The 21122-nt window shown below is 52.2% G+C and overlaps 9 protein-coding genes across 9 annotated transcripts; 5 read left to right on the forward strand and 4 right to left on the reverse strand.

Moving 5' to 3' along the window:
- Nucleotides 1-1752: 1752 nt before the first annotated feature.
- On the reverse strand, nucleotides 1753-2824 carry PV05_03492 (uncharacterized protein). The gene has a single exon (XM_013464138.1). The coding sequence runs from the start codon at nucleotides 2775-2777 to the stop codon at nucleotides 1860-1862; it is 918 nt and encodes a 305-aa protein (XP_013319592.1). The 5' UTR covers nucleotides 2778-2824; the 3' UTR covers nucleotides 1753-1859.
- Nucleotides 2825-3519: 695 nt separating this feature from the next.
- On the forward strand, nucleotides 3520-6042 carry PV05_03493 (uncharacterized protein). Its single transcript, XM_013464139.1, has 3 exons — nucleotides 3520-4092; nucleotides 4180-4913; nucleotides 4964-6042. Exons 1-3 carry the CDS (start codon nucleotides 3734-3736, stop codon nucleotides 5881-5883), a joined length of 2013 nt encoding a protein of 670 aa, XP_013319593.1. The 5' UTR covers nucleotides 3520-3733; the 3' UTR covers nucleotides 5884-6042.
- A 205-nt stretch (nucleotides 6043-6247) lies between these two features.
- On the forward strand, nucleotides 6248-8932 carry PV05_03494 (ABC transporter ATP-binding protein ARB1). The gene is made up of 2 exons (XM_013464140.1): nucleotides 6248-8265; nucleotides 8321-8932. Exons 1-2 carry the CDS (start codon nucleotides 6494-6496, stop codon nucleotides 8445-8447), a joined length of 1899 nt encoding a protein of 632 aa, XP_013319594.1. The 5' UTR covers nucleotides 6248-6493; the 3' UTR covers nucleotides 8448-8932.
- Nucleotides 8933-9258: 326 nt separating this feature from the next.
- PV05_03495 (uncharacterized protein) lies at nucleotides 9259-10914 on the forward strand. The gene is made up of 3 exons (XM_013464141.1): nucleotides 9259-9655; nucleotides 9896-10150; nucleotides 10457-10914. The coding sequence occupies exons 1-3, from the start codon at nucleotides 9548-9550 to the stop codon at nucleotides 10526-10528; spliced, it is 435 nt and encodes a 144-aa protein (XP_013319595.1). The 5' UTR covers nucleotides 9259-9547; the 3' UTR covers nucleotides 10529-10914.
- Nucleotides 10766-13178, reverse strand: PV05_03496 (uncharacterized protein). Its single transcript, XM_013464142.1, has one exon. The coding sequence runs from the start codon at nucleotides 13088-13090 to the stop codon at nucleotides 10901-10903; it is 2190 nt and encodes a 729-aa protein (XP_013319596.1). The 5' UTR covers nucleotides 13091-13178; the 3' UTR covers nucleotides 10766-10900.
- A 107-nt stretch (nucleotides 13179-13285) lies between these two features.
- On the reverse strand, nucleotides 13286-15890 carry PV05_03497 (uncharacterized protein). The gene has a single exon (XM_013464143.1). The coding sequence runs from the start codon at nucleotides 15169-15171 to the stop codon at nucleotides 13549-13551; it is 1623 nt and encodes a 540-aa protein (XP_013319597.1). The 5' UTR covers nucleotides 15172-15890; the 3' UTR covers nucleotides 13286-13548.
- A 1298-nt stretch (nucleotides 15891-17188) lies between these two features.
- Nucleotides 17189-17938, forward strand: PV05_03498 (uncharacterized protein; the record flags this gene model as incomplete). The annotated part of the gene is made up of 1 exon (XM_013464144.1): nucleotides 17189-17938. One exon carries the CDS (start codon nucleotides 17189-17191, stop codon nucleotides 17936-17938), a length of 750 nt encoding a protein of 249 aa, XP_013319598.1.
- Nucleotides 17939-18174: 236 nt separating this feature from the next.
- Nucleotides 18175-18986, reverse strand: PV05_03499 (uncharacterized protein; the record flags this gene model as incomplete). The annotated part of the gene is made up of 3 exons (XM_013464145.1): nucleotides 18175-18702; nucleotides 18755-18899; nucleotides 18955-18986. The coding sequence occupies 3 exons, from the start codon at nucleotides 18984-18986 to the stop codon at nucleotides 18175-18177; spliced, it is 705 nt and encodes a 234-aa protein (XP_013319599.1).
- A 1055-nt stretch (nucleotides 18987-20041) lies between these two features.
- Nucleotides 20042-20617, forward strand: PV05_03500 (uncharacterized protein; the record flags this gene model as incomplete). The annotated part of the gene is made up of 1 exon (XM_013464146.1): nucleotides 20042-20617. The coding sequence occupies one exon, from the start codon at nucleotides 20042-20044 to the stop codon at nucleotides 20615-20617; it is 576 nt and encodes a 191-aa protein (XP_013319600.1).
- Nucleotides 20618-21122: the final 505 nt, after the last annotated feature.

Genomic DNA, 21122 nt, shown 5'->3' on the forward strand with positions numbered 1-21122 from the left:
ACCTTTGCCTTGTGTAGAACGCACATGTTGTGTCGTCATGAACAGTCACGACAGCCGTCACAAAACATGAACAAGGTATCTGCCGCAGTGACAGCACCCTTAGGATGCCAGATCCATATCCGTGCGGGTCTCCTCCTATCCAGCTGCATTTTTCAGAGCAATGCAACTCCTTCACAGTCCTTGTACATCAACTGACGCAAACAGGGACAAACCTCATCCACGCTCATCCAGAGTAATTGCACACTACTCACCGTTCTTTCCGGCCCGCAGAGACCAATCACAATCTCGCAGGTTTTGGCTGGCAAACGTCAAAACTGGCTTACTGAGCAAGCACTCATCCCGCTCACCGGCCAGGCTTTGTCGGTGATCCTAGGGAAATATAGGCGAATATGGGTCGACTAGGTTAGGATCTGCCGATTACCATTCGTGGCTGCCCTCTACAATCGGAATGTGTGCCCATCACCCTAATTCGCCAAATGTCGACTAAGCATACTAGTATTGACGACTTCAAAACTCGACCTGTTGCAGTGCAAACCTTTGCTTGGTAAGGGTGCGGTGCAGCCACACTTTACCACCTTATCCCTGGTATGCAAGATTCCCGACGGTTCGCGACCAAGGTAGCAAGCGAGCACAGCGTGACATGCATTCGACTTACAGCTACATGTTGCATCCTGATCTCCCGCGAAAGGATTTTGATACGGTACCTTTTCCCAACTTGGGGCGTGGAGCAGACGCTTTAGCTTTCGAAGCTGTTTCGAATTTTCCAATCCTTCGTCTCTCCGCAACCTTCGATGCATAGGTCGGGCTACTATGCGGCCCTGTCTAGTACAGAGGTTCTCATCCCCAATCAATGTGCTTCTGGTGATGACAACGCCGTTGTCATTCAGCAAGGTAACATCCTGCAACGTCGCTGTTGCGATTGTTCCCTTTTTCCCACGTGCAAAACTGGCTTGCTTTCTCAACTGGAATACCCCCTACCAGGCGTCAACGTCAGAGGCTACCGAAGACCTGCAATGAGCCTGGCAATAGGCTGAATGATAGGAAAATCAGCCTCAGATCAAGTAACATTGATTATGCTACAGAAGATTCGGCGGAAGCTGTGGGACTTTGTCATTCAGGTAATAACTGCATTCAGTGATGCCCTTTTTGGGGTGCCTATGTGCTGTCACTGCCTGTGTTCCAGCATCTTACAAACTATGAGGAAATTTTGACGACCCTTACAAGCGTCCAGTCTTAATTATGACAACGGTTCCTGCCGTTTTGCGTTCATGCTTAACGCAACGACTGAATCAAAGAGTCGGACAGTGTACAATTACCCACACCCGCAGATGCCTGACGAGGTACACTGCTTCCGGACGCCGGCCTTTGACCTGGTCGATGCTACAACACCTGACCGGAACAAGCCAAGCGAAAGAAGACTTCTCGCAGATGTAGACCTTTCCGACAATTTCCTCGCCTACCTTCGCTCGGTCAACAGTCCACCTCGGCCACCGTCTACGCGACGAAATGCAAGGTACGAGAACCGACCCAGAAGGTGCACCAATGTCGATCGTCAATGCAACCATGCGGTGATGGCGGCATAGAGAGGCATCAAGCCAGTATGATGTGGCCCTAGCAACGCAAGAGCTAGCTCACGTGTCCGTTACTGCAAGAGATGATGCAAGCACGCAAGCGAGCAAGTCTGCCCGTGGCTGCAAGATGGAGTATATCAAGCTGCCGGGAAATCCACGCCGACACGACGTCGGCTAACCTGGCGCTGTGCAGGATAGGCCATGATACACAAGTCCACTGGGATGAGGTAAGTAGGCCATTGACATTAGCCTAGTCGCACCTTTTCTGTCTCTATGTCTATCGCCGCTTTACGATCCATGTTTCTTGTGGTCGCCCTCCATGCCTTGCATGATCCACTTGCTCGCCATCTGGGCATACTCGTCAACCTTGCTCTTATCCTTCAACTTCTCCTTGATATTCAACGGTTTGGGCACGTCACAACCTCTCTTTACACCGGGTCTCTCGCTCAGCATCTCCTCCCACTTCTTCAAGGTCGGGAACTCGTCGATATCCACGCCGGCCCAACCAGACCAAATGACCCATCCGACCGTCGTGATGTCGGCGATGGAGATGTGGTCGCCTACGATAAACCCGGACTTGGACGATTGGAGGTGCTTGTCCAGCACGCCGTACAGCCGTCTCGTCTCGTTGACGTACCTCTTCATGCCATATTCGATTTTCTGAGGCGCGTAGCGGACGAAATGGTTTGCTTGGCCTTGCATGGGGCCCAGACCCGCGTTCTGCCAGAACAACCAGTTGTTCATCTCGTAGTACTCGCGCGTACCTTTCGGGTAGCTGATTTTATGGTCCGTGTCGTACTGGTCGGCCAGGTATGCGAGGATGCTGCCGGCCTCGAACAAGCGGATCTTCTGGCCATCCGTGAAGGTGTCTGTCAGGGCCGGGATGCGGCCGTTGGGGTTGATTTCCAGAAACCACGGCTCCTTTTGCCGGTTGGTCGAGATGTCGACGTGTTCGGTCTTGTACGGGATGCCGAGCTCTTCGAGCGCGATGGAGATTTTGATCCCGTTGGGCGTGGCGTCGGTGTAGAGTGTGATATCTGGGCGAGACATGCTGGCGGCGGCACCTAGGTGGGCGGTACTATTACTTAGATGTCGAGCTTGTTGGCTTAACCGTAGACTTGGGTTTTTGTTTTTGGTTTGGGGAAGAGTATGAATTTGGATTGACTTGGTCATGAATGGCAGAGAGCGTCGTAGGAAATGGGGCATTGGTCTACGAGGGGGAGGACGGTGGAAAGAGTGGAGGAATTAGTAATGATATCAGAGTGATGTACTACGGTCCGTACGAGCAGGTGGAGAGTAACATATACTGGCGGGATGAATCCGGGATGGGGTATAGCGCCTTCAAAATCAATGCGACGGGTTCCTTACCGTGGGCTTGACGCATCGCGGTGTTGCTTTTGCGGATGACCGGGAAAGCTCAGGCTGCTTTAACAGATCATCTTGACGAAGTTCGTTGCTGAACACTTGGAATGATACTGGACGCCGCTTCCTGCCTCTTTTTCTTTTCTGTTCTTCGGCATTAAAAGGATACTCTCAGGAGAAGAAGCGAGATATATCGGGCTCAGCTTGCCTCCAACGTGATCGTTGTAGAAGGAGTGGAATGGTATTTGTTTGATGCACCAATGCAAGCCATTCACGGCAGAGTCCAGGCAGCTGAGACTGGAGTCCCTGACGTCTGGAGAACTCTGTTGACACACGGAATTGGCGGATTAGAAGAGATATGGGTGCGACTGTGTAATGATGGGGTGAAAGGTATCGGGAAATACGGATAGTTACTCCGACTACGGAGTACTGTGTACGGCTGGTGAGGCTCAACGAGCTCGTTGCTGACATCATCAAAGGCCTGAGAATACGTAGTAGAGGGTGAGAGGCTTAGAGGCTTAGAGGCTTCCCCGCATGGTCAGTGGTGGTCGGTACTAAGGAATTAAAACTCCAATGCGACGGTCCGCCGCATCTTCAGTCTTTGCTTGTACTCGTGGCAACTCTCGATATTGACGTTTACGAAGTGATTGCCTTGGTCAAGGCATGGCTATAACGCTTACTCTTGATCTGTTGTCTCCCGAATCTTTCATTCCCTTGAGAAGGCCCCAACCCTCGCTCTCTAATGTCCGTTGATACGACAGCATCCCAAAACAATTACTGCTTAATGGAAAGCACACACCATGACGACCCAGACCGACATCATCACGCGCACACCCTCTCACACTGCACCTTCCTTGCGACGTCGGTCCTCTTCCCATTCCAGTCAACAGCAGAAACCATGGGAACGTACGGGTCACCGGTTGTCCCTTCATTCGACTCGCTCTCGGCCCGACCCTGACGAGATACAGCACTTGTCGGAGCATGTCACGCGCCAAACAACGAGGTCTTCCCATCGCCGAACGCCGAAATGGTATAAAATTCGGTGGTTCAGAGGCATGATCAATGATGTCAAGAGACGGGCACCATACTACTGGAGTGATTGGCGAGATGCTTGGGATTACAGGGTGGTGCCCGCCACAGTATATATGTATTTCGCCAAGTATGTTTTCCTCCAGCCTGCAATCGAGGCCTCTTGACTACTCTCGAAATCTTGCTTTGGCGACTCTGAGCTGATATATCGCTACAGTATCCTTCCAGCACTGGCTTTCTCGCTCGACATGTTCACAAAAACCCATAATTCGTATGGTGTCAACGAAGTCCTTCTCTCCTCCGTCATGGCCTGTGTCATATTCTCTCTTTTTGCAGCACAACCACTAGTCATTGTCGGTGTCACTGGTCCGATCACAGTCTTCTCCTATACTGTCTACGACATCGTCGTCCCCAATGGCACGAATTACTTCGCGTTCATGGCCTGGATCGGCATATGGTCGCTCATCATGCATTGGCTGCTGGCCATCACCAATAGCTGCAATTTTCTGACATACGTCACCCGATTCAGCTGCGATACTTTTGGTTTTTACGTGGCCTTCATCTATCTGCAAAAGGGCATCCAGGTTCTCACTCGGCAATGGGGTCTAGCTGGCGGAGAGAGCGCATATCTTTCCATCATGGTCAGTTTGCTCGTTTTAGGCTTTGCTTATGGATGTGGTGTTCTCGGAGCCAGCAATCTGCTACACCACATCCCGAGGAAATTCATCGAAGATTACGGTACGCCACTCACGATTATCTTCTTTACCGGCTTCGTCCACATCGGCCACATGAAAGATGTCCACCTAGAGACACTTCCTACCAGCAAGTCGTTCTTTCCCACCACCGATCGTGGCTGGTTTGTGCATTTTTGGGATATTAGTGTTGGAGAGGTCTTTCTGGCTATCCCGTTTGCGCTTCTGCTGACAATTCTCTTCTGGTTTGACCACAACGGTAAGCCTACCACGACCCTTCGCCTTGCAAACCTCGACTGATCCTATTAGTCTCCTCACTCATTGCTCAAGGCAGCGAATTTCCTCTGCGTAAGCCACCCGGCTTCCATTGGGATATTTTTCTGCTTGGCCTGAGCACTGGTGTTGCCGGCCTCTTGGGCATTCCTTTCCCCAACGGCCTCATCCCACAAGCGCCCTTTCACACGACCGCCCTCTGCGCCACACGGCAAGTCGTGGATGAAAAGGCTCGAGGTCACACCGTTCGTGTGGTAGACCACGTTGTCGAACAGCGTATGAGCAATCTAGCCCAGGGACTCTTGTTCCTAGTCACCATGTCTGGTCCACTTCTGATTGTCCTGCACCTGATCCCTCAAGGTGTGCTTGCAGGCTTGTTTTTCGTCATGGGCGTCCAGGCGCTGCAGGGCAACGGGATCACGCAGAAACTGCTCTTCCTTGCGCGTGACAACAATTTGACCGATGCGACGGACCCTTTGGCGCGGATTGATAGGAGACTGGCGATATGGGTCTTCGTGGCGATTGAGCTCATTGGTTTCGGCGCGACGTTCGCCATATCCCAGACGATCGCCGCCATTGGCTTTCCTGTGTTTCTGATCTTACTGATTGTGGCACGCTCGTGGTTGATGCCGAAGTGGTTTCGGGACGAAGAGCTCAGGGCTCTTGACGCGCCGACAGCAGGCTCATTCGTCATGGAGAGCGTCGGCGGGGCGTATGGCGAGAGCGAGGCAAGTACGCCCGAGGAAAACGAGACTGCGGTTGTCGATGATACCCTGGAAAGGGGCCAGAGCTACGAATTAGAGACGTCACCAGCGAACCGCAAGGATATTCCTGATGGTGCCAGTCTGATGACTGGAGGGCCGGCGAGACGAAGACCAAGTCATAGTGAGTTGCCCAGACCGAAGGGTGGAGTGAGGAAGAGAAGTAGAAGTTCGTTGAACAGACGTGGCGGATAGATAAGAGTTAGATGAAATGTATAGGAAAGAATATTAGATACAGGTGGATGGGTACAGCCGGGCCATCGATACAGAGCATTTTACAGATAGGTCCGAAGACGCTGGGAATAACAGGCGCCGGCGTAGATCTCGGAGCTTATATAATAATGGTAATGGTATTGCTCATTGCTCATGATTTGATATGGCGACAAACTGATCGGCTGAAGTTCAGCCTTGTGAGCCTTGCTCTTTTTGACTATGTGTTCCGCCGTAGGCTTAGTCTGCGGCAGTCTCCATTGGCTGCACGTGCACGCCGCCTGAGAGGCGAAAATCTCCCCCGCCGCCACTACGTAAGTTGAGGAATTTTGAAGTGAAGTTTTAAGGGCTTGAGATCCTTGCCCATTTCTCAACCTGGAAATTCTTTGGTGTACCGTGGCTTTCGTTGGCCTCGACTGACTGCTCTTCATCGATTCTTTGGCCTTCTTCGCCATCCGTTTGTGGGAGACTATTATTGAGTCTTCACTGTTCCCCCTGCCTGCGATAGACGATAAGCCTAGTCGACACCGCCCAAGTTTTCTCTACAATCCAAATATACCTTCCTGTCCATCAAATCCACTAAACACAAGCCGCCATGCCTGTCTCTGCTTCCAAGGCCGCTCGTATGGCCAAGAAGGCCGAAAAGGGCGAAGGCAAGAAGACCGCCGCCTCAAAATTGTCTTCCAAGAATGCCTCAACGAACGGCTCCAAAGCCTCCTCAGTCGCTGGCGACGATGACCCTCCTATGCTTGACGAGGATGAGCTCGACGTTCCCGCAACGAACGCCGCCCAGATGGACAAGGTCAAGAAATTGACCGAGCAAATGGACAAGCACGGTCTTTCAGATCGAGTCACAACCGGTGTTTTGGCCTCACAGGAAGCCAGTCGAGACGTCAAGATCACTTCAGCCTCTTTGGTCTTCCACGGCAAGGTCCTTGTGCAGGATTCCACCATTGAAGTCAACTTTGGTCGACGATACGGTTTGTTGGGTGAAAACGGCTGCGGCAAATCCACGCTTCTGAAGGCTATTGATAAGCGGGAATACCCCTTCCCGGAGCACGTCGATATCTATCTACTGAACGAGGGTGCACCGGCCACTGATATGGGCGCCCTCGAATATGTCGTTACAGAGGCAGAAAAAGAGGTGAAGAGATTGGATGATCTGGCCGAGGAGATTCTCGAGAAAGAAGGCCCCGAAAGTCCTACATTGATGGAGATCTACGAACGGTCCGAAGCCATGGACCCCAACACATTTGAAACCAGGGCTTCACTCATCCTCACCGGCTTGGGGTTCAACAAGAAGACCATTCACAAGAAGACGAAAGACATGTCCGGTGGTTGGCGAATGCGTGTGGCCCTTGGAAGAGCCCTGTTCGTCAAGCCCTCGTTGCTTCTGCTCGACGATCCTACTGCCCATCTCGATCTCGAAGCTTGCGTGTGGCTCGAAGAATACCTGAAGAAATGGGACAAGACTTTGATTCTGGTTTCCCACTCGATGGATTTCTTGAACGGTGTCTGCACCAACATGATCGATATGAGACACCAGCAGCTCATCTACTATGGTGGAAACTACGATTCCTACATCAAGACTCGATCAGAAAATGAGACCAATCAGCAAAAGGCATACCTCAAGCAACAAGAAGAAATTGCCCATATCAAGAAGTTCATTGCCTCGGCTGGTACATACGCCAACCTGGTTCGACAAGCCAAATCACGACAAAAGATCTTGGACAAGATGGAGGCTGATGGTTTCATCCAACCCGTCGCGCAAGACCGAGTCTTCAGTTTCCGATTCGCCGATGTCGAGAAGCTGCCCCCCCCAGTTTTGTCTTTCGACGATGTCACATTCAGCTATTCTGGCAAGAAGGAAGACAACCTCTACGAACACCTCGATTTGGGTGTTGACATGGACAGCAGAATGGCCCTTGTCGGACCCAATGGCGTTGGTAAATCCACCTTGCTGCGAATCATGACCGGCAAGCTTTCTCCGACTGGCGGTTCCGTCAGCAGACACACTCACTTGAAGCTCGGTCTTTACTCCCAGCATTCGGCTGATCAGCTCGACTTGACCAAATCAGCCCTTGACTTCGTCCGAGACAAGTATCCAGCCGTCTCGCAAGATTACCAATACTGGAGACAACAGCTCGGTCGATACGGTTTGTCTGGTGAGTCCCAGACCGCTCTGATGGGCACCTTGTCAGAAGGTCAAAGATCTCGTGTGGTCTTTGCACTGTTGGCAATTGAAGGCCCTAACATGCTCCTGCTTGACGAACCGACCAACGGTCTTGATATTCCTACCATCGACTCTCTAGCCGATGCCATCAAGGCTTTCTCTGGGGGTGTGGTTGTGGTTTCGCACGATTTCCGGTAATCATTCTCTTCCGATGCTCTTGCTACTGAATCTAGGCTAACATTCATGCAGACTGCTCGACAAGATTGCCAAGGATATCATGGTGTGTGAGAACAAGACTGTCCGACGATGGGACGGCTCCATTGGCGAGTACAAGAACTACCTCCGGAAGAAGATGGTGTCTATGGGCCAGGTGTAAAGCTGTCCATAATGTCATTTGCTCTTGTTTGCTTTTGGCATATGACTGCCTGGCGATACATCTAGACTTGGGCCGGCTGGGAGTCTGATGTTTTTTCTAATGAGACGAAATTGATGACGCTGCATTTTCATTGTGTTTATTCAAACAAAAAGATAAACCATGCGGCACTGCAGGCGTTGGGCATAGACGGAATTACTGTGCAGTATGTGAATGGACCGATGATAAGCCGGGCATGTCACATCCTTGATGAGTCTCCGATGAGTCTCCGGTTGGTTCTCGACCGGTTTCCCTGCGTCGAAGAGGATCGAGCAGGGGCTCTCAAAATGCCCCGGAGAAACCGGGTTATCGAGGAACAGGCCGACTCGAATGTCAGCGCAAGATCAGGACGAGAAACGCTATGAGACAGTGACATGCGTCATGCTTATGCTCATGATAGGTGAATAGAACAAATCTCGGAATGACAAAATGACTATGGTCGGTCGCCATCTCGTCCTTGCTTTCGATGTTTGATACCCCTTCCGGAGGGGAGACTGCCTGTCCACCAACGCATGTAACCCTGTGAGTAAGTCGCCGCCAGAAAGCATTTTATGGTCGGGACATTGGGAGCAGCTCGATAAAGTATCTGCATATGGATTATCGACGCCGCGGTGGAGTGATGGTCCTATGGTCGTTCACTTCAGGTGGGCCATCCAATCCGGGGCGAGGTATATGCTGTAGGGAAGCATGACGTGTGCTCTGGCTCACTCTGCTCTACTCCGCTCCAATTTGAAGGACTACCTGACCAGAGTATCGGCGTTGACCCGCGCCCGATCACCGCCATCTTATTGTACTCTCTTCTGGGCATCGCTGCGTCGCTGCAGGAGTACTAGTAGTACTGGCAAGCTGGTACCAGGTATTTAAGAACGCGAGCACCCCCTTCGAACTCTTACGGTAGCAGGATCCCGTCAAAGAACTGTTGGGGGTCTTTTTCTGGTTACTGCATCAATACTAGTACCCGCCATTCATACGCGTACGCGTACCAGGTATACTAGTAGTTTATCACAAATTCCGCGAATTTGATACGAGTTTCGAGAAAGAAAGAAAGAAGGAAGGAAAGAAGGATGTGTTCCGAAGAAGACGACAGGAAGAATCCTCGTCCCGTGCACGTTACGCTCGCCGAGGACGTCAAGACCGGCAAGGATGGGCAGACGGAGGGGATGGAGAGGCAGGTAAGCAAGCCATCACCCTTCCACGATCACGATTCGCAAAAGAAGCATAAGCCATCCCGCATATATTACAACCTCTACGGAGTGGTACGTATATATGTATGCTGTGTTCCTTTGGTCGCGAAAGGCAGCCTGCGTCAGTTTGTGACCTGTCGGCGACTTCTCTGGGGAACAGTCGGACAGACGAGTGAGACAAAAAGGAAAAGAGGTTGTTAACGATTCCTCCGGTCAATTCCACAATAGACCGCCATAGTCAACCTCTCGCCCTCGATCTGCGGGACCTTGATGCGCGCACAGCCGCACACCGCCTCGGCCGTGCACCACCACGGCAGCCAGGACACGATCGTGTACGCGGTTAGTGGGCACGGGAGCCTGGTCACCTCGTCGAACGACAGCGACGGCGACACCAGGCACGATCTTAAGCCCGGCGATTGGGCCCTCATCCCGGCGTACCGCGAGCATCAGGAGGTCAATGATGGCGAGGACGAGGCTGTTTGGGTAAGTGGCCGACCTCTCTTTCCCTCTCGTCCTTTTTCTCTTCTCTTCTCTTCTCTTTTCTTTTTTCTGGGCGGCTGGGGGGAATCACATCTCCAGCATTCGGATTTCACGGGATCTACATGTCGTGCTCTTGCAAGAAAGCGGGAAAGGTGGAGCAGACTAGGACCCAAGACAAGGGAGAGACAAGAATGGGGATTCCGGGCAAAGGCTTGACTAGATCTTGCTATGGAGATGGTTGCTTGACACTTCGCGAAACCTTTTGCACTGGCTGACAACTGACTGACCGGTGTCTACGCTTTTGAACAGGTCATTGTCCGGGCGCCCTCGGGAGTGCCGCAGGTTGAGAACCTGAAGGGCTGGGGGGATAGCAGACACTAACTACCTTCCGGGGTACATGTTTGTGAAGATGTGTGCAAGATACAAGTTAGGGACGGATCGAAAACGACAGGACTCAAGTCTTTTCACCATCCTTGACGGTTGCAAGATTTGAGCAGTGCCAGAGGGAAGCCATGAAAAGCTCTGGGCAGGAGAGGACTGGCCACGGACGGCGAGATAGACACATTTGGCAATGAAGACGACGCCGACAAGACAAACCCGGCGCTGGCCAAATGCGCATGAGGTGAATTGCCGTCTGGTGAAGCCGTTCCAGCCGAGAAGATTGCATGATAGCACGACCAGCAGGGCGTGGCGACGAATTCCTTTTGTCCAGCATCGGCCGGATTCCTCTACACAATACTCTGTACAGCTTCCTTAGCCAAATCGCCTTTGGTATCTCTCCTCGGCAGATGCGCCTTCCCCTTCTTCACCATCGCCTTCAATATCTCCATCTTCATCGTCATCTTCATCTTCATCTTCATCATCCATCTCGTCCTCGTCCTCGTCATCTTCCTCCTCGTCTTCGTCTTCTGCTCCGCCCTCTTCATCCTCAGGACCGTCATCCCACGCATCCTCACTGACCTCAACCTCGCCTTTGATATCCCACCGATCCCCTTGAGCCGCCTGACTCACATACTTGACGAATCTCAGCGTCCCCTTGTCCCTAAGCACAACACTAAATCGATTCCACGCCGGCGGACTCGTAAACAATATCCCATCATCTTCGTCGTTCTCGCCCATCGAAGACTTATAGACCGCTGGATCTGCCTTCTTGCCCACATTCGGCAACGATCTAGAATGAACTGAAGCATTATCATCATCGTCGCCTGCCATGTACACTTCCTCACCACCGTAGTCGGGTTCAGTGGGCGTCGACACTTGGACTTTCTCAGGCTCAACAACTCTGGCCTTGCCTTTGCCTTTGCCTTCAGCCTCCTCGCCGTTGTCCACAGGCGGCATGCCATTGTGCAATGCTTTCTCTGCCATCTGGAAGCCCTTCTTTGCTTTCTCGGCATCACCTTCTTCGCCGTCTTCTTCTTCGGCCTTCTCCCAGCCTCGGCTTGGTGTCATAGAGATGGTGAATTCAATCTGTGGTTGTTCTCCATTGAAGGGATTCGCTAAAGCGTAGTCCTTTCCGCGTCGGAACCTTCTTGCGATGGCGTTTTGGCGGATCAGACCCTTCGTCTTCAGCCCCGTGACCAAGGCTAACCACTTCTTGAAGGCGTGTGAATGAAGCAGGTCAGTCAGGATCTTGGACACGGGCGTCTTATCTCTGTGCAGTGCCTCTGCACCCTGCAGGTAAGCATAGCGGTGTTTATGCGGCGGTCGAGCGATACTCCAATTCGAGGGGTGAGACTTCGACTCTGAGGTTCTCGCATCCTGTGCGTCCTGCTCGACGGCACTGATGTACTCTTTCAACTCCTTCGCGAAGGTCGCATTGAAGAACTGTTCAAGTTGGAGCACAGACATATCTACAAAAGACGACCTGAAGTCGTCAATCATATCTGGCGTAAGATAGCTCGGCGTCATATAGTGCAACAAGAACGTCAAGTCCTGTTCGGTGAGTAGCTCGTCCTCGGCGTCCTGATCATCGCCTGGATCGACTTCTTCCTTAGAGGCATGACTGTCCATCACCCGTCTCGGCTCGTCGAAATGTCGGAAGATCAACTGTGGTTCATCAAACTCATTCGCTGCCCCCTTCAACTGTGCCAGACTTGACTTCTGTGCTTGTGCCTGCTCGATGCCCTCTTCAAATCCTTCCTCGCCCTCCTGCGGGATGTGAAACCATCCACTGATCGCCATGCGTACTCGTTTTCCGTCAGCCTCAGGGTCGGGTCCATGGTACACCTCCTCCACGTCATGATAACTCTCGCCAGGCCGCACAGCGAAGAAGCTCAACTGTCCAAACGACGGTGGGATATTGACACTATGCTCGGCCAAAGGAACCTGGATGTCCTCCCCGGCCTTGTTCTTCTTCGTCTCGGTCGGGAACAACCTCAAGCCGCCACCCCATTCAGGCTGCCAGGGATGATCTGGATCCGTCAGATACAAGATATAACTCACCCTCCTGCTGCCGATCACGTCGTCGTGGCAAAGGAGGTAACTGCCCGGAGTGTACACGTTGACCGCCATGTCCGTCTTCTTGCCGGACACTTTGCCCGCACCTGTGACCGTAGACACCCATTCTCGGAACTCGGGCGAGTACAGGGCATCGCGAAGGGTGACGAGGCTGGGGAGGTGTTTGAGGGACTCGGCGTCGAGGTTGGACAAGTTTGCAAGGTCTCCGGACTGGTGGATGCGATAGATGTCGGTTTCTTTGGCAGTGAAGTGGATGTGGGAGATTATTTCGCTTCGGACGGAGCGTAGGAGAGCTTCTTGAATCAAAGAAGGCACGACGGCATGAGGATATGGGCTCGAAGTTGTGTAACTTTTGCGGAATGATTGAACGGTGTCGTCGCTAAACAGGTCAGGTCGGAAGGCAGATTGTAGCCATTGAGGAGCATCGCTCGAGGTATTGCGCTTTTTCAGAGGAGGCTGCTCGGCCTCGACGCCTTTGCGTTTCATCCTTCGAATGTCAGGCTCGTCGTTGGTTGCAAGAAAAGGGTGGACGAATCTTTGTATTTACTGGTTCAATGGCTTATCTCGAAATTTGTGGCGGATGCGGAGAAGAAAAAAAGTCAGACGAGTACTCCGTATATGCTGCGGAGATCACACCACGATGCGAGGAGTCGAACAGGTTTTTCAGCGTTTCACACTCGTCTCGTGCGCAGAAACGAAGATACCATGCTCAAATTTCCTATGTACGATTGCTAACTTCAACCCTTGGGTATCTCCTTGTTTTCAACAATGGTCGTCACTCGTGAGCGTAAGTACATTAGAAGAGGAAGAGCTCCCAGCGCCTTGCTAAACCCACAATTGCCTAGATATGCCGCAATTGCTTTTCGCTACTGTTGAGATTTGTGAGAGATGGACGCGAGAAAAAGGTTGCTGTCGAGTAGAAGCTGATGCAGCAATGGGCTAACCTATACCGCGTCCGAGTCCTTTTCTTTGCTGAATATATTGAACGATTTGGAGACTTTTGATCGTGGGCTGCGGAGGCCCCGTGGACTGCCCTCAGAGCCATCGGTGGATGTCCGAAGAGGTGACTTGTCCTTGACTTGCGTATCCCGCGATGTCGCATTGTTTTTGGAGGGCGTACCTGGGCGCAGTGCCAAACGGAACCGCGAACTGTCAGATCGTTGATGCTGGTGTTTTCGAGGAGTTGCGAACGAGGACTTCACAGGTGTTTGTTCGCTTGCATCCGACGGTCGAAGGGGCAAGTCAGTCACCGGAGGAGGCTCTTCTTCGTCGTCCAATAGGACCATTTCTCGTGCTTCCCCAGCTGGAAACCCCTGAGCGACAGTGAAACGAGAGCTCTTCGATGCCGCAGGTGGTCCCAACACCCCTGGACCGGAGGAGGTCAATGTCACTTCGTCCCCTATTACAGTGTCATACCGCGAATGCATTGGGCGTGGAGACCGGCTTGCTGGTGAAGTCTCTTGTGGCGATTGGGAAGAAAACGTCTCAGGGGATGGTGCGGCGTCAATTTTAGGTAGTGTTCGTATGTTTGGCGAAGGAGATTCATGGATAGGATTCAGACCTTTCAACGAAGGCATTCGTGCATCGCCGACTTGGTACTCTGAAGATCTCACAGGACCACTCGGGCCGGATAATGATGGGATGCCAGGGGAAGGAGCTGATATCTCGAGAGGAGATTCTGCCAGACCAGCGTCAGAGGGATTGCTGGCCGAATTTGACTGAAAAGAAGAGGCTCGAACACAAGCATGATTTGTCCGTTGCTGGGAAGCCAAATCGCCGGATGAATTGACCGATGGAGCGTAGAAGCGAGCTCGCGTCGAGTTCGTGTGGGAACCACTCGACCTTCCGCGACTACCAAAGGAACCAGTTGTCGAGCTGGAATTGCGGCTGTTCAGATGGCCTCGTCCTCGATCCCTGTCCTCTTGACTCGGAAACTCGTAGTCGGAGTAGATCCCGGAATCACGCCTGGTCGAGCTACCTTGGCCTCTTTCTCTTTGTTTTCGATCCTTTTCTCTCTTCTTAACGCCTTCAGGGATCCCATCCCATTTCGAATTGACCTTGGGCACGAAATCGGGCATCTTCTCCATCCTCACATTCGGCACTCTCGTCGCGCTCGTTGAGCCATGCTGCGAGATCAATTGTGCAGCGACTTGGTTCAGGGCCACCTGTGTAGGTTCTTTGACCTGGAACAGTCCACCGAACAACGGGGATTTTTTCTTCTGCTGTGGCAGCTGCGCTGGATGGGTTGATTTTGCATCCTGAGCTCGCTGTTCTTGCTGCGACTGTCTCACAGTCTGTTCCAGGACCTTGCTCCGAGCCTGCTCTCGCAGTTGTCGGATACTCAGGGGAGGTTTGTCCTGCTGGCCAGCTTCTGGGTCGTCGCCATCCTGAGTCGGCTCCGCCTTTTCTGCCTTCGATATCGAGACAACGGGCGAGGTAGTATTGTTCGCGCTTGGAAGCTCTCGCAGAGGCTCAAGGTCTTTTGATGGGCTTGCATTTCGGTAAGACAGCTTGGGGACAGCACTGGAGTCACCACTTGGCCTCCGATGATTCAACGCTGTTGTCATTGCGCGACGACGACCACCGAGAGAGAAGGAGGAGGGAGGAATTGGCTAGGTGTGCGACATGGCGAGAGAGAAAGAGATGGAGGAGTTTTGCCGATGCAGCGGAAGTGTATCCCACTCACATGGGGTAGTTGACAGGGATACTGTTGTAGATGTAGCTAACGAGAACTGTCAAATGGTGGTGGCGACAGGCTTCGAGTGGACAATGACGGTGGTGAGGGGCTGGTTCTCGTTTATCTTGCAGGTGGAGATTGGAGCGAAGTTCGGAAGAAACGTCCTTGCAATGCGAGAGGGGTCGGATGAATATATTGGGAACGGTGACAAGAAGATGAGGAAGATGGCAGCTAGAAGAACAAAACTGCATTTCTGGAGTTCTGAAAACATTCGCGGTTACTAGACACTGACTGACAAAAGGCGAAAAAGAGGGTGCAGCGGCATCGTGGCAGGATCGTCTTTGATCGTCGATGGAGAATGTGCCTGGGAAGATTTTGACAAGCTACGTGGACGGCCCTTGCCGGGGGAATGAAAGCGATAATCATGGATTCTTGAGTCAGAGAACATTCCAATCGCATGCCAGGGCAGTTCAGGGCACCACACTGGGTGACCGGATGACATGTTTGGGGAAGAGAGAAAGCGAATGTTAAAAAAGAATGCAAGCCAACGAGTGAGGACGAAGTTGAGACCGACGCGTGGAAGACTCAAGATGCCTGTAAGGGCCGTTCCAGGGGCTGAGATTGGTCGAGAATCGAGAGGCGTTGATAACGCCCTTCATTCTTGGGACAGATACACGTAAAAAGGTCCGATCACAACGTGCTTCTCATGCACTCGTGCTCGTGCATGTCCAGGATGTGCCTCTCGCGTCGTATTACTCTTTCTCAACCACGGTGCAGGAAATGCCCCTGCATGGACAACATTTGGCGTGTGTGGCTTTCGTATTTTCGCTTAAGGTTGGCATGAAAGGACTCTCACTTATGAAGGTTCTAGCAGAGGGCTCAACGCAAGGGAGCAAAATGCGGATTCGGTACGGAGTACGTTCTGGCAATATGCTGACTTTCTGTAGACTCAATCTCGATATCCTGTGCGTTAGAGAAGTTTCGATTGTTCTGAGGCTGAGCGTGATACTGCTGGCAAGGGCCTTGGTGCATTCTGCAGCCTTTCACTCGGGGAATTGCAGGGTTATGATTGGCATTGTGAAGTGGACTGCCTGGCCAGGGTATTCCTAGAGGTCAAGGTGTCAGCACGCATGAAAGAAGCCCCTCGAAGTATGAGTGGTTGACAGTCATATTGTGAATGCGCTCGATAGGTTTGGAAAGTTCCATAAATTCGTCATAAACGCCATGCCCGGGCTTCGCTTAAAGCTCTTCGAATTGCACAAATTGAGGGGATAACGACGCAGTCAGAAGGAAGGCCTGTGTAACTCAGTACCTGAGACGGCTTTTCCCCCAGGGGTGACTGCCACATGCTCTTGTATAGCGGATGGCAGTTTGCGAACCAACCTCCGGGCAGCGTGTGAAAGGCTGACAGAATACGTTCAGGCAGCACCCCCGTCGAAGAATCAGGTCGAGAAGACACCCAGACACCTGAGAAGTAGCATGGAATGTTCCGGAGCTCGGGCTCCTGCTTTGATTAGTCATAATGTTGCCTGTTTTCTTGTCACGTGGACGGTTTGCCTCCAACACTTCAAAGTTCCTAACTTCGAACCATCTTGATCAAAACCACACTCGATCAAAGGCCAACGAGACCATAGCGGTCTTGCTGTAACTGTCTGAATTTCTTATTCATCAGGACTCGAATCTCTTTTTGCACGGAACTTTTGCCCCCAACGAGTCGCCGGGTCGACATCGGGCACGTCGGTCTTTTGCGTTTCCCACCATTTCCAGCACCCTTCCAGCCCCTAAATCTGCGAATCCAGTCTCTGTACAGAGCTCGAACTCTTATCTGTCCTGTCGACACTCCAAGGCTTTGCAACCAGGCGGTGTCGGCTGCCTGGCAGCGTTCAAAGCGTTCAAGTTCCTCTTTGATGACGGCGGAGAACCCAGGTGATACGCATGCTGGCGGTCAACGCCCTTCCTTGCGGATTAAGCTGGTCATGCCTGAAATCGAAAGGCAGCAACAGCAGAACTCACATGCACAAATAAGACATACCGTTGAGTCTGAATCTAGTCATAGTCCTGAACGACCGTCATACTCCCCAGTAACTCCTACATTGTCGCATACCGACCTCGCCACTCATGATGACTCTCAGCGAGACTTGCCGCAATGGATAAGCGAACGACCAGAGCCGCTTCCTGTAAGCCTCGACGACAATCCTGACGCCATTGCCCTAAGATCAGCACTGTCAGTACTTCAATTACAACGCCAAAAGGCGCTGCAGGATATGCGAGATCTCGACAAGATGAAGAGAGCGGCTCTAGAAGATCCCGAGCAATTTGTCAAAGATCTTGCAGGCGGCAACTTGACCCGTCCTGCTGCGGCCGAGTTCGACGTGGCTGACGATGAATCTGCAACGGATGCAACCGCCGGGCAGAGTTCAAAATTTGGCAGCTTTCCAAGTCCGCAGAATGTGTTTCGATGTCCTCCTATTGAGTGGGCAAAATACCATATTGTCGGTGAACCATTAGATCGAATGCACGAGGTACAGCAACATTACCCGGGGTATGCCGAGGAGTTGCATGATGGCTCAGACCGACCCCAGCCTCATGTCGTCGCAGCTCCTTACCGGCCATTTGTGGACAAGCTGGACCGCGGACGATCACCGAAAAAGCCCTGAAAAGTGAAAATGGGAGTGATCATGAATCAATCAATCAATGCATTGCATTAGTAACGATGCCATCACGGCAATCAAGTCCCTATGGACTTCCTGGGCTCTCGGCAGACACCTTTGGTCTCCATCTCAACTTCCAACCATTCTCCACGCGTATGATAATTGTCGTTCCAGATTGGTCCTGGGCATTAGCCACGCACTTGGCAGCGTGCTTTGCTCTTCTCGAGTCCTTCCAGGCCAATCTATCTCATGGTGATGCTCCTTGCCTTGCGTTTGTACTCATTGAACTCGGCTCGGTGGTTGGCCAGTTCTAAGTCTGCAGCCGCTTGGCAAAGGGGACAACGTGGGCCAAGGGTCATAGCCCTCTTGGTTGGGCCATATCTCTCGAGTACTCTGTCCATTGGCAAGCCTCCCCAAGGTCTGATCCGGTTGTCTCGGTGGGTTGTGTCCATGTATTGGTTGCACTTGAAGCAAAGTCGGTACTTTGCTGGTATCAAGCTCTGGACGCGAACAAGCACCTGCAGGCGGTGGATCTCTGTGACCCGCTGTGGGCGCGGTAGGAAGTACTGGGACACTTCGATTTCATTGATCTTCTTCTTGATCTTCTTCTCCTTCAAGGCCTCGTAGGTCTGAGCGTGTTTTTTGCATGTCAGAGCGAGCGCAGCGCGGTCCGCATCGAGGGGCAGGAATTGGAAGAAGAGGTGCTGGACTTCAGCTGGACATCTCGAAATATAGTCCGTGACCTGAGTCACCTGGTTGTTGGAAATGATCTGCAAGCTATAGTGAGTAATCATTGTTTTGTTCGAGGGAAAGGGCACTGACCTGCTCAGAGACTTTGGTGATCTTGTATTTGTATGCATGAACTCCTGTGAGCCGGTCGGCGATCTTCTGCTCTCTGGCTAGTACTGCCATGGCGACCTCGAGGTTCGTGTAATGAGCTCGAAGAACTTGTTCAGCTCGGATGCGACTGATGAAGAGTCAGTTAAGAAGCAAGGGAGGTAGAGGGGTGGCTAGTCTCTTACTCAGCGGGGTTGACGGGATTCTGAGCGGCCATCGCGACTTTGCTGACGATGTCTGAGGAGTTCAAGTTTGAAGAAGGAGATCAAAGAAGCTTTGCAGATGGTGATTGAAGGTGTTCAGGTGTGTTGAAGTCCTGATGGAAGAAAGTGATCGGGATCAGGATCAGGATCAAGATCAGGAGAAGATGTTGTGCTCGAGTCGACTCTGTCTTCGAAATGAGAATTCGAGTGAACTGAGAGTTGAGATGAAGACTTCATGCTCGTCGACGCCGAGCAACAGTGCTGCCGCCAAGCCCTCTGATTGTGTCGTCGTCGCGACAAGTGAGCGCTTGGTGAGGAGCGGGTCATGCTGTCGGTAAGGTTGTCGTCTTCTTCTGTGAGAACGCGCGAGGAGACAATGACAGTGCTCTCATAGCACTCTGAAAGAGAGATCAATCAGGATGTGAAGACATGGCCGACACGACAAGACAAGACGCAGGACACAAGGTCCAGGTCATCCAGGCCGAAAATCATATATATTTTTTTGACCATGGGCCATGATGGCCGGTGGTGATGAGAGAATACAAAACAAACAACAACCTCATCGCCCTTTTCTATTCGAAAAACCTCGGCTTTGTTTCCTGGTCTGATTTCCGGCAGACAAGTCTACCAGGCGGTAACGGGGGTGTTTAATATCACGTGCTGACTTTCTATACATAAGGCGGGTGTTGCTGCACCTCAAGCCTTCGTCATGGTGTCAGTGACGTCACTTTGGCTGCTCAGGAAAAAAGTGCTTCGAAGAGGAGTGAATGATGGGCGTCTCCATGACAGCATTGATCCAGTCATTCTGAATTGCATTGTGGTCAACTATCACAATTGTTCATTCAATCCTTATCTTTTCTTGCACAAGTTATAAACAACTGCATGCCCTCTCCTTGTCAAATATCATTGCTCTAGTCTGCCTACCCCTCTTTGAGCATACCAGAACGCAGCTGCATATCCGCCTATTTCGCACACAGCTCCCAACTAGCCAGCGGGTCTCGTTCCTTATTGTGTGCTCGACCTGCTATAAACCCCAGAGCTTGTATCCCTCCAAAAGACTTTCCTAACCATGTCTAACCTCGACCCCAACGCACCCTCACAACCGACACAACAAGCCGGCCTGAACCAAGCTAGAAACCCAGCCTCCAAGACTTCGACCGAAGAATCAACTTCCCACGACACGTCCAGCTCGAACGACCAGATCATCGACCACCGCAAGGCGCACGATGTCCCCTCGCAGCACGGTGAAGCCGCGCACCCTGGCGCTCGAGGGTCGGGTGCTCGTGGTCCGCTGACCGAGAACTTGATCCCCGAGTCGGATTCGCAGAACTACTCTAAAAACAGCGAGCTGGAGGGCGAGCAGATGCGCATGGCCGGCGAGGGGGATGTCGCGCAGGCTGTTCGCCAGGGTGGCGGTGGTGGACATGCAGGCGAGGAGAGTCTCACATCCGAGATGGACAGGAAGACGGCGGAGCATGAGGCGGAATTGCACAAGCGTGGAGAGCGCACGGGCAAGGAGATCGAAGAGGAGGAGAAGGAGGATTGGACGGGGAAGAAGGCGGATGTTGCGAGCGCACTGGGTGGTGGGAGAGAGACAATCGACGAGGGCGATCGGCCAAAGGTTGTTCTTGCGCCAGAGGAGTAAGTCCAGCAGGAGACTGAGCCGCAACATGGACTGCTTGGTTAACCATGCGAGGCGAGTGCATGCACCATTGTGGAAGACGATATTTTAGCAGCCCGGTAAAGATAGAGTCTCCGCGGAGCACTTTGGTTATTGGTATCATTTCGGGCAGATGCCTGCAATGGGCACGCCTCCTACACGCAAGAAATCTCGAGCCTTCGTTCTCGCGAGTTTATGGATCGTAGCATTTGTTCTGCGGCGCTGCACAATACGTGGGAACCACGCTCGAGTCTCTCCCTTCGCTGTCGCTGCATTGCCTTTCTCGGCCAGGCAAACAAAGAGTTGAGAATAATGTCTGTAGACTTTGTTTCGGCGTCACGAGCATTTGTTTGCCGAGTCCGAAGGTCATGGGTGACAATAATGACACCCGCTCAGGGCATTAGTGAGTGTAGAGAACAAAGAACAGCCTCACGCAGGTTACGCGCGGGATGGTCTCTCGATCCGGCGATGGCATACCAGGAAGCTGGCT

The sequence above is a fragment of the Exophiala xenobiotica genome (assembly GCF_000835505.1).
Source record: "Exophiala xenobiotica strain CBS 118157 unplaced genomic scaffold supercont1.2, whole genome shotgun sequence".
Taxonomy (NCBI): Eukaryota; Fungi; Ascomycota; class Eurotiomycetes; order Chaetothyriales; family Herpotrichiellaceae; genus Exophiala; species Exophiala xenobiotica.

Excerpts from the sequence above, each read along its gene's own strand:
- PV05_03496 (XM_013464142.1), bottom strand. The coding sequence starts at position 13,090 with ATGAAACGCAAAGGCGTCGAGGCCGAGCAGCCTCCTCTGAAAAAGCGC.
- PV05_03495 (XM_013464141.1), top strand. The coding sequence starts at position 9,548 with ATGTGTTCCGAAGAAGACGACAGGAAGAATCCTCGTCCCGTGCACGTT. Across the intron at positions 9,656-9,895 it reads CGGAGGGGATGGAGAGGCAG|ACCGCCATAGTCAACCTCTC; the intron begins GTAAGCAAGCCA and ends ATTCCACAATAG. Across the intron at positions 10,151-10,456 it reads GCGAGGACGAGGCTGTTTGG|GTCATTGTCCGGGCGCCCTC; the intron begins GTAAGTGGCCGA and ends GCTTTTGAACAG.
- PV05_03497 (XM_013464143.1), bottom strand. The coding sequence starts at position 15,171 with ATGACAACAGCGTTGAATCATCGGAGGCCAAGTGGTGACTCCAGTGCT.
- PV05_03494 (XM_013464140.1), top strand. The coding sequence starts at position 6,494 with ATGCCTGTCTCTGCTTCCAAGGCCGCTCGTATGGCCAAGAAGGCCGAA. Across the intron at positions 8,266-8,320 it reads GTGGTTTCGCACGATTTCCG|ACTGCTCGACAAGATTGCCA; the intron begins GTAATCATTCTC and ends ACATTCATGCAG.
- PV05_03493 (XM_013464139.1), top strand. The coding sequence starts at position 3,734 with ATGACGACCCAGACCGACATCATCACGCGCACACCCTCTCACACTGCA. Across the intron at positions 4,093-4,179 it reads GTATATATGTATTTCGCCAA|TATCCTTCCAGCACTGGCTT; the intron begins GTATGTTTTCCT and ends ATATCGCTACAG. Across the intron at positions 4,914-4,963 it reads CTTCTGGTTTGACCACAACG|TCTCCTCACTCATTGCTCAA; the intron begins GTAAGCCTACCA and ends TGATCCTATTAG.
- PV05_03492 (XM_013464138.1), bottom strand. The coding sequence starts at position 2,777 with ATGCCCCATTTCCTACGACGCTCTCTGCCATTCATGACCAAGTCAATC.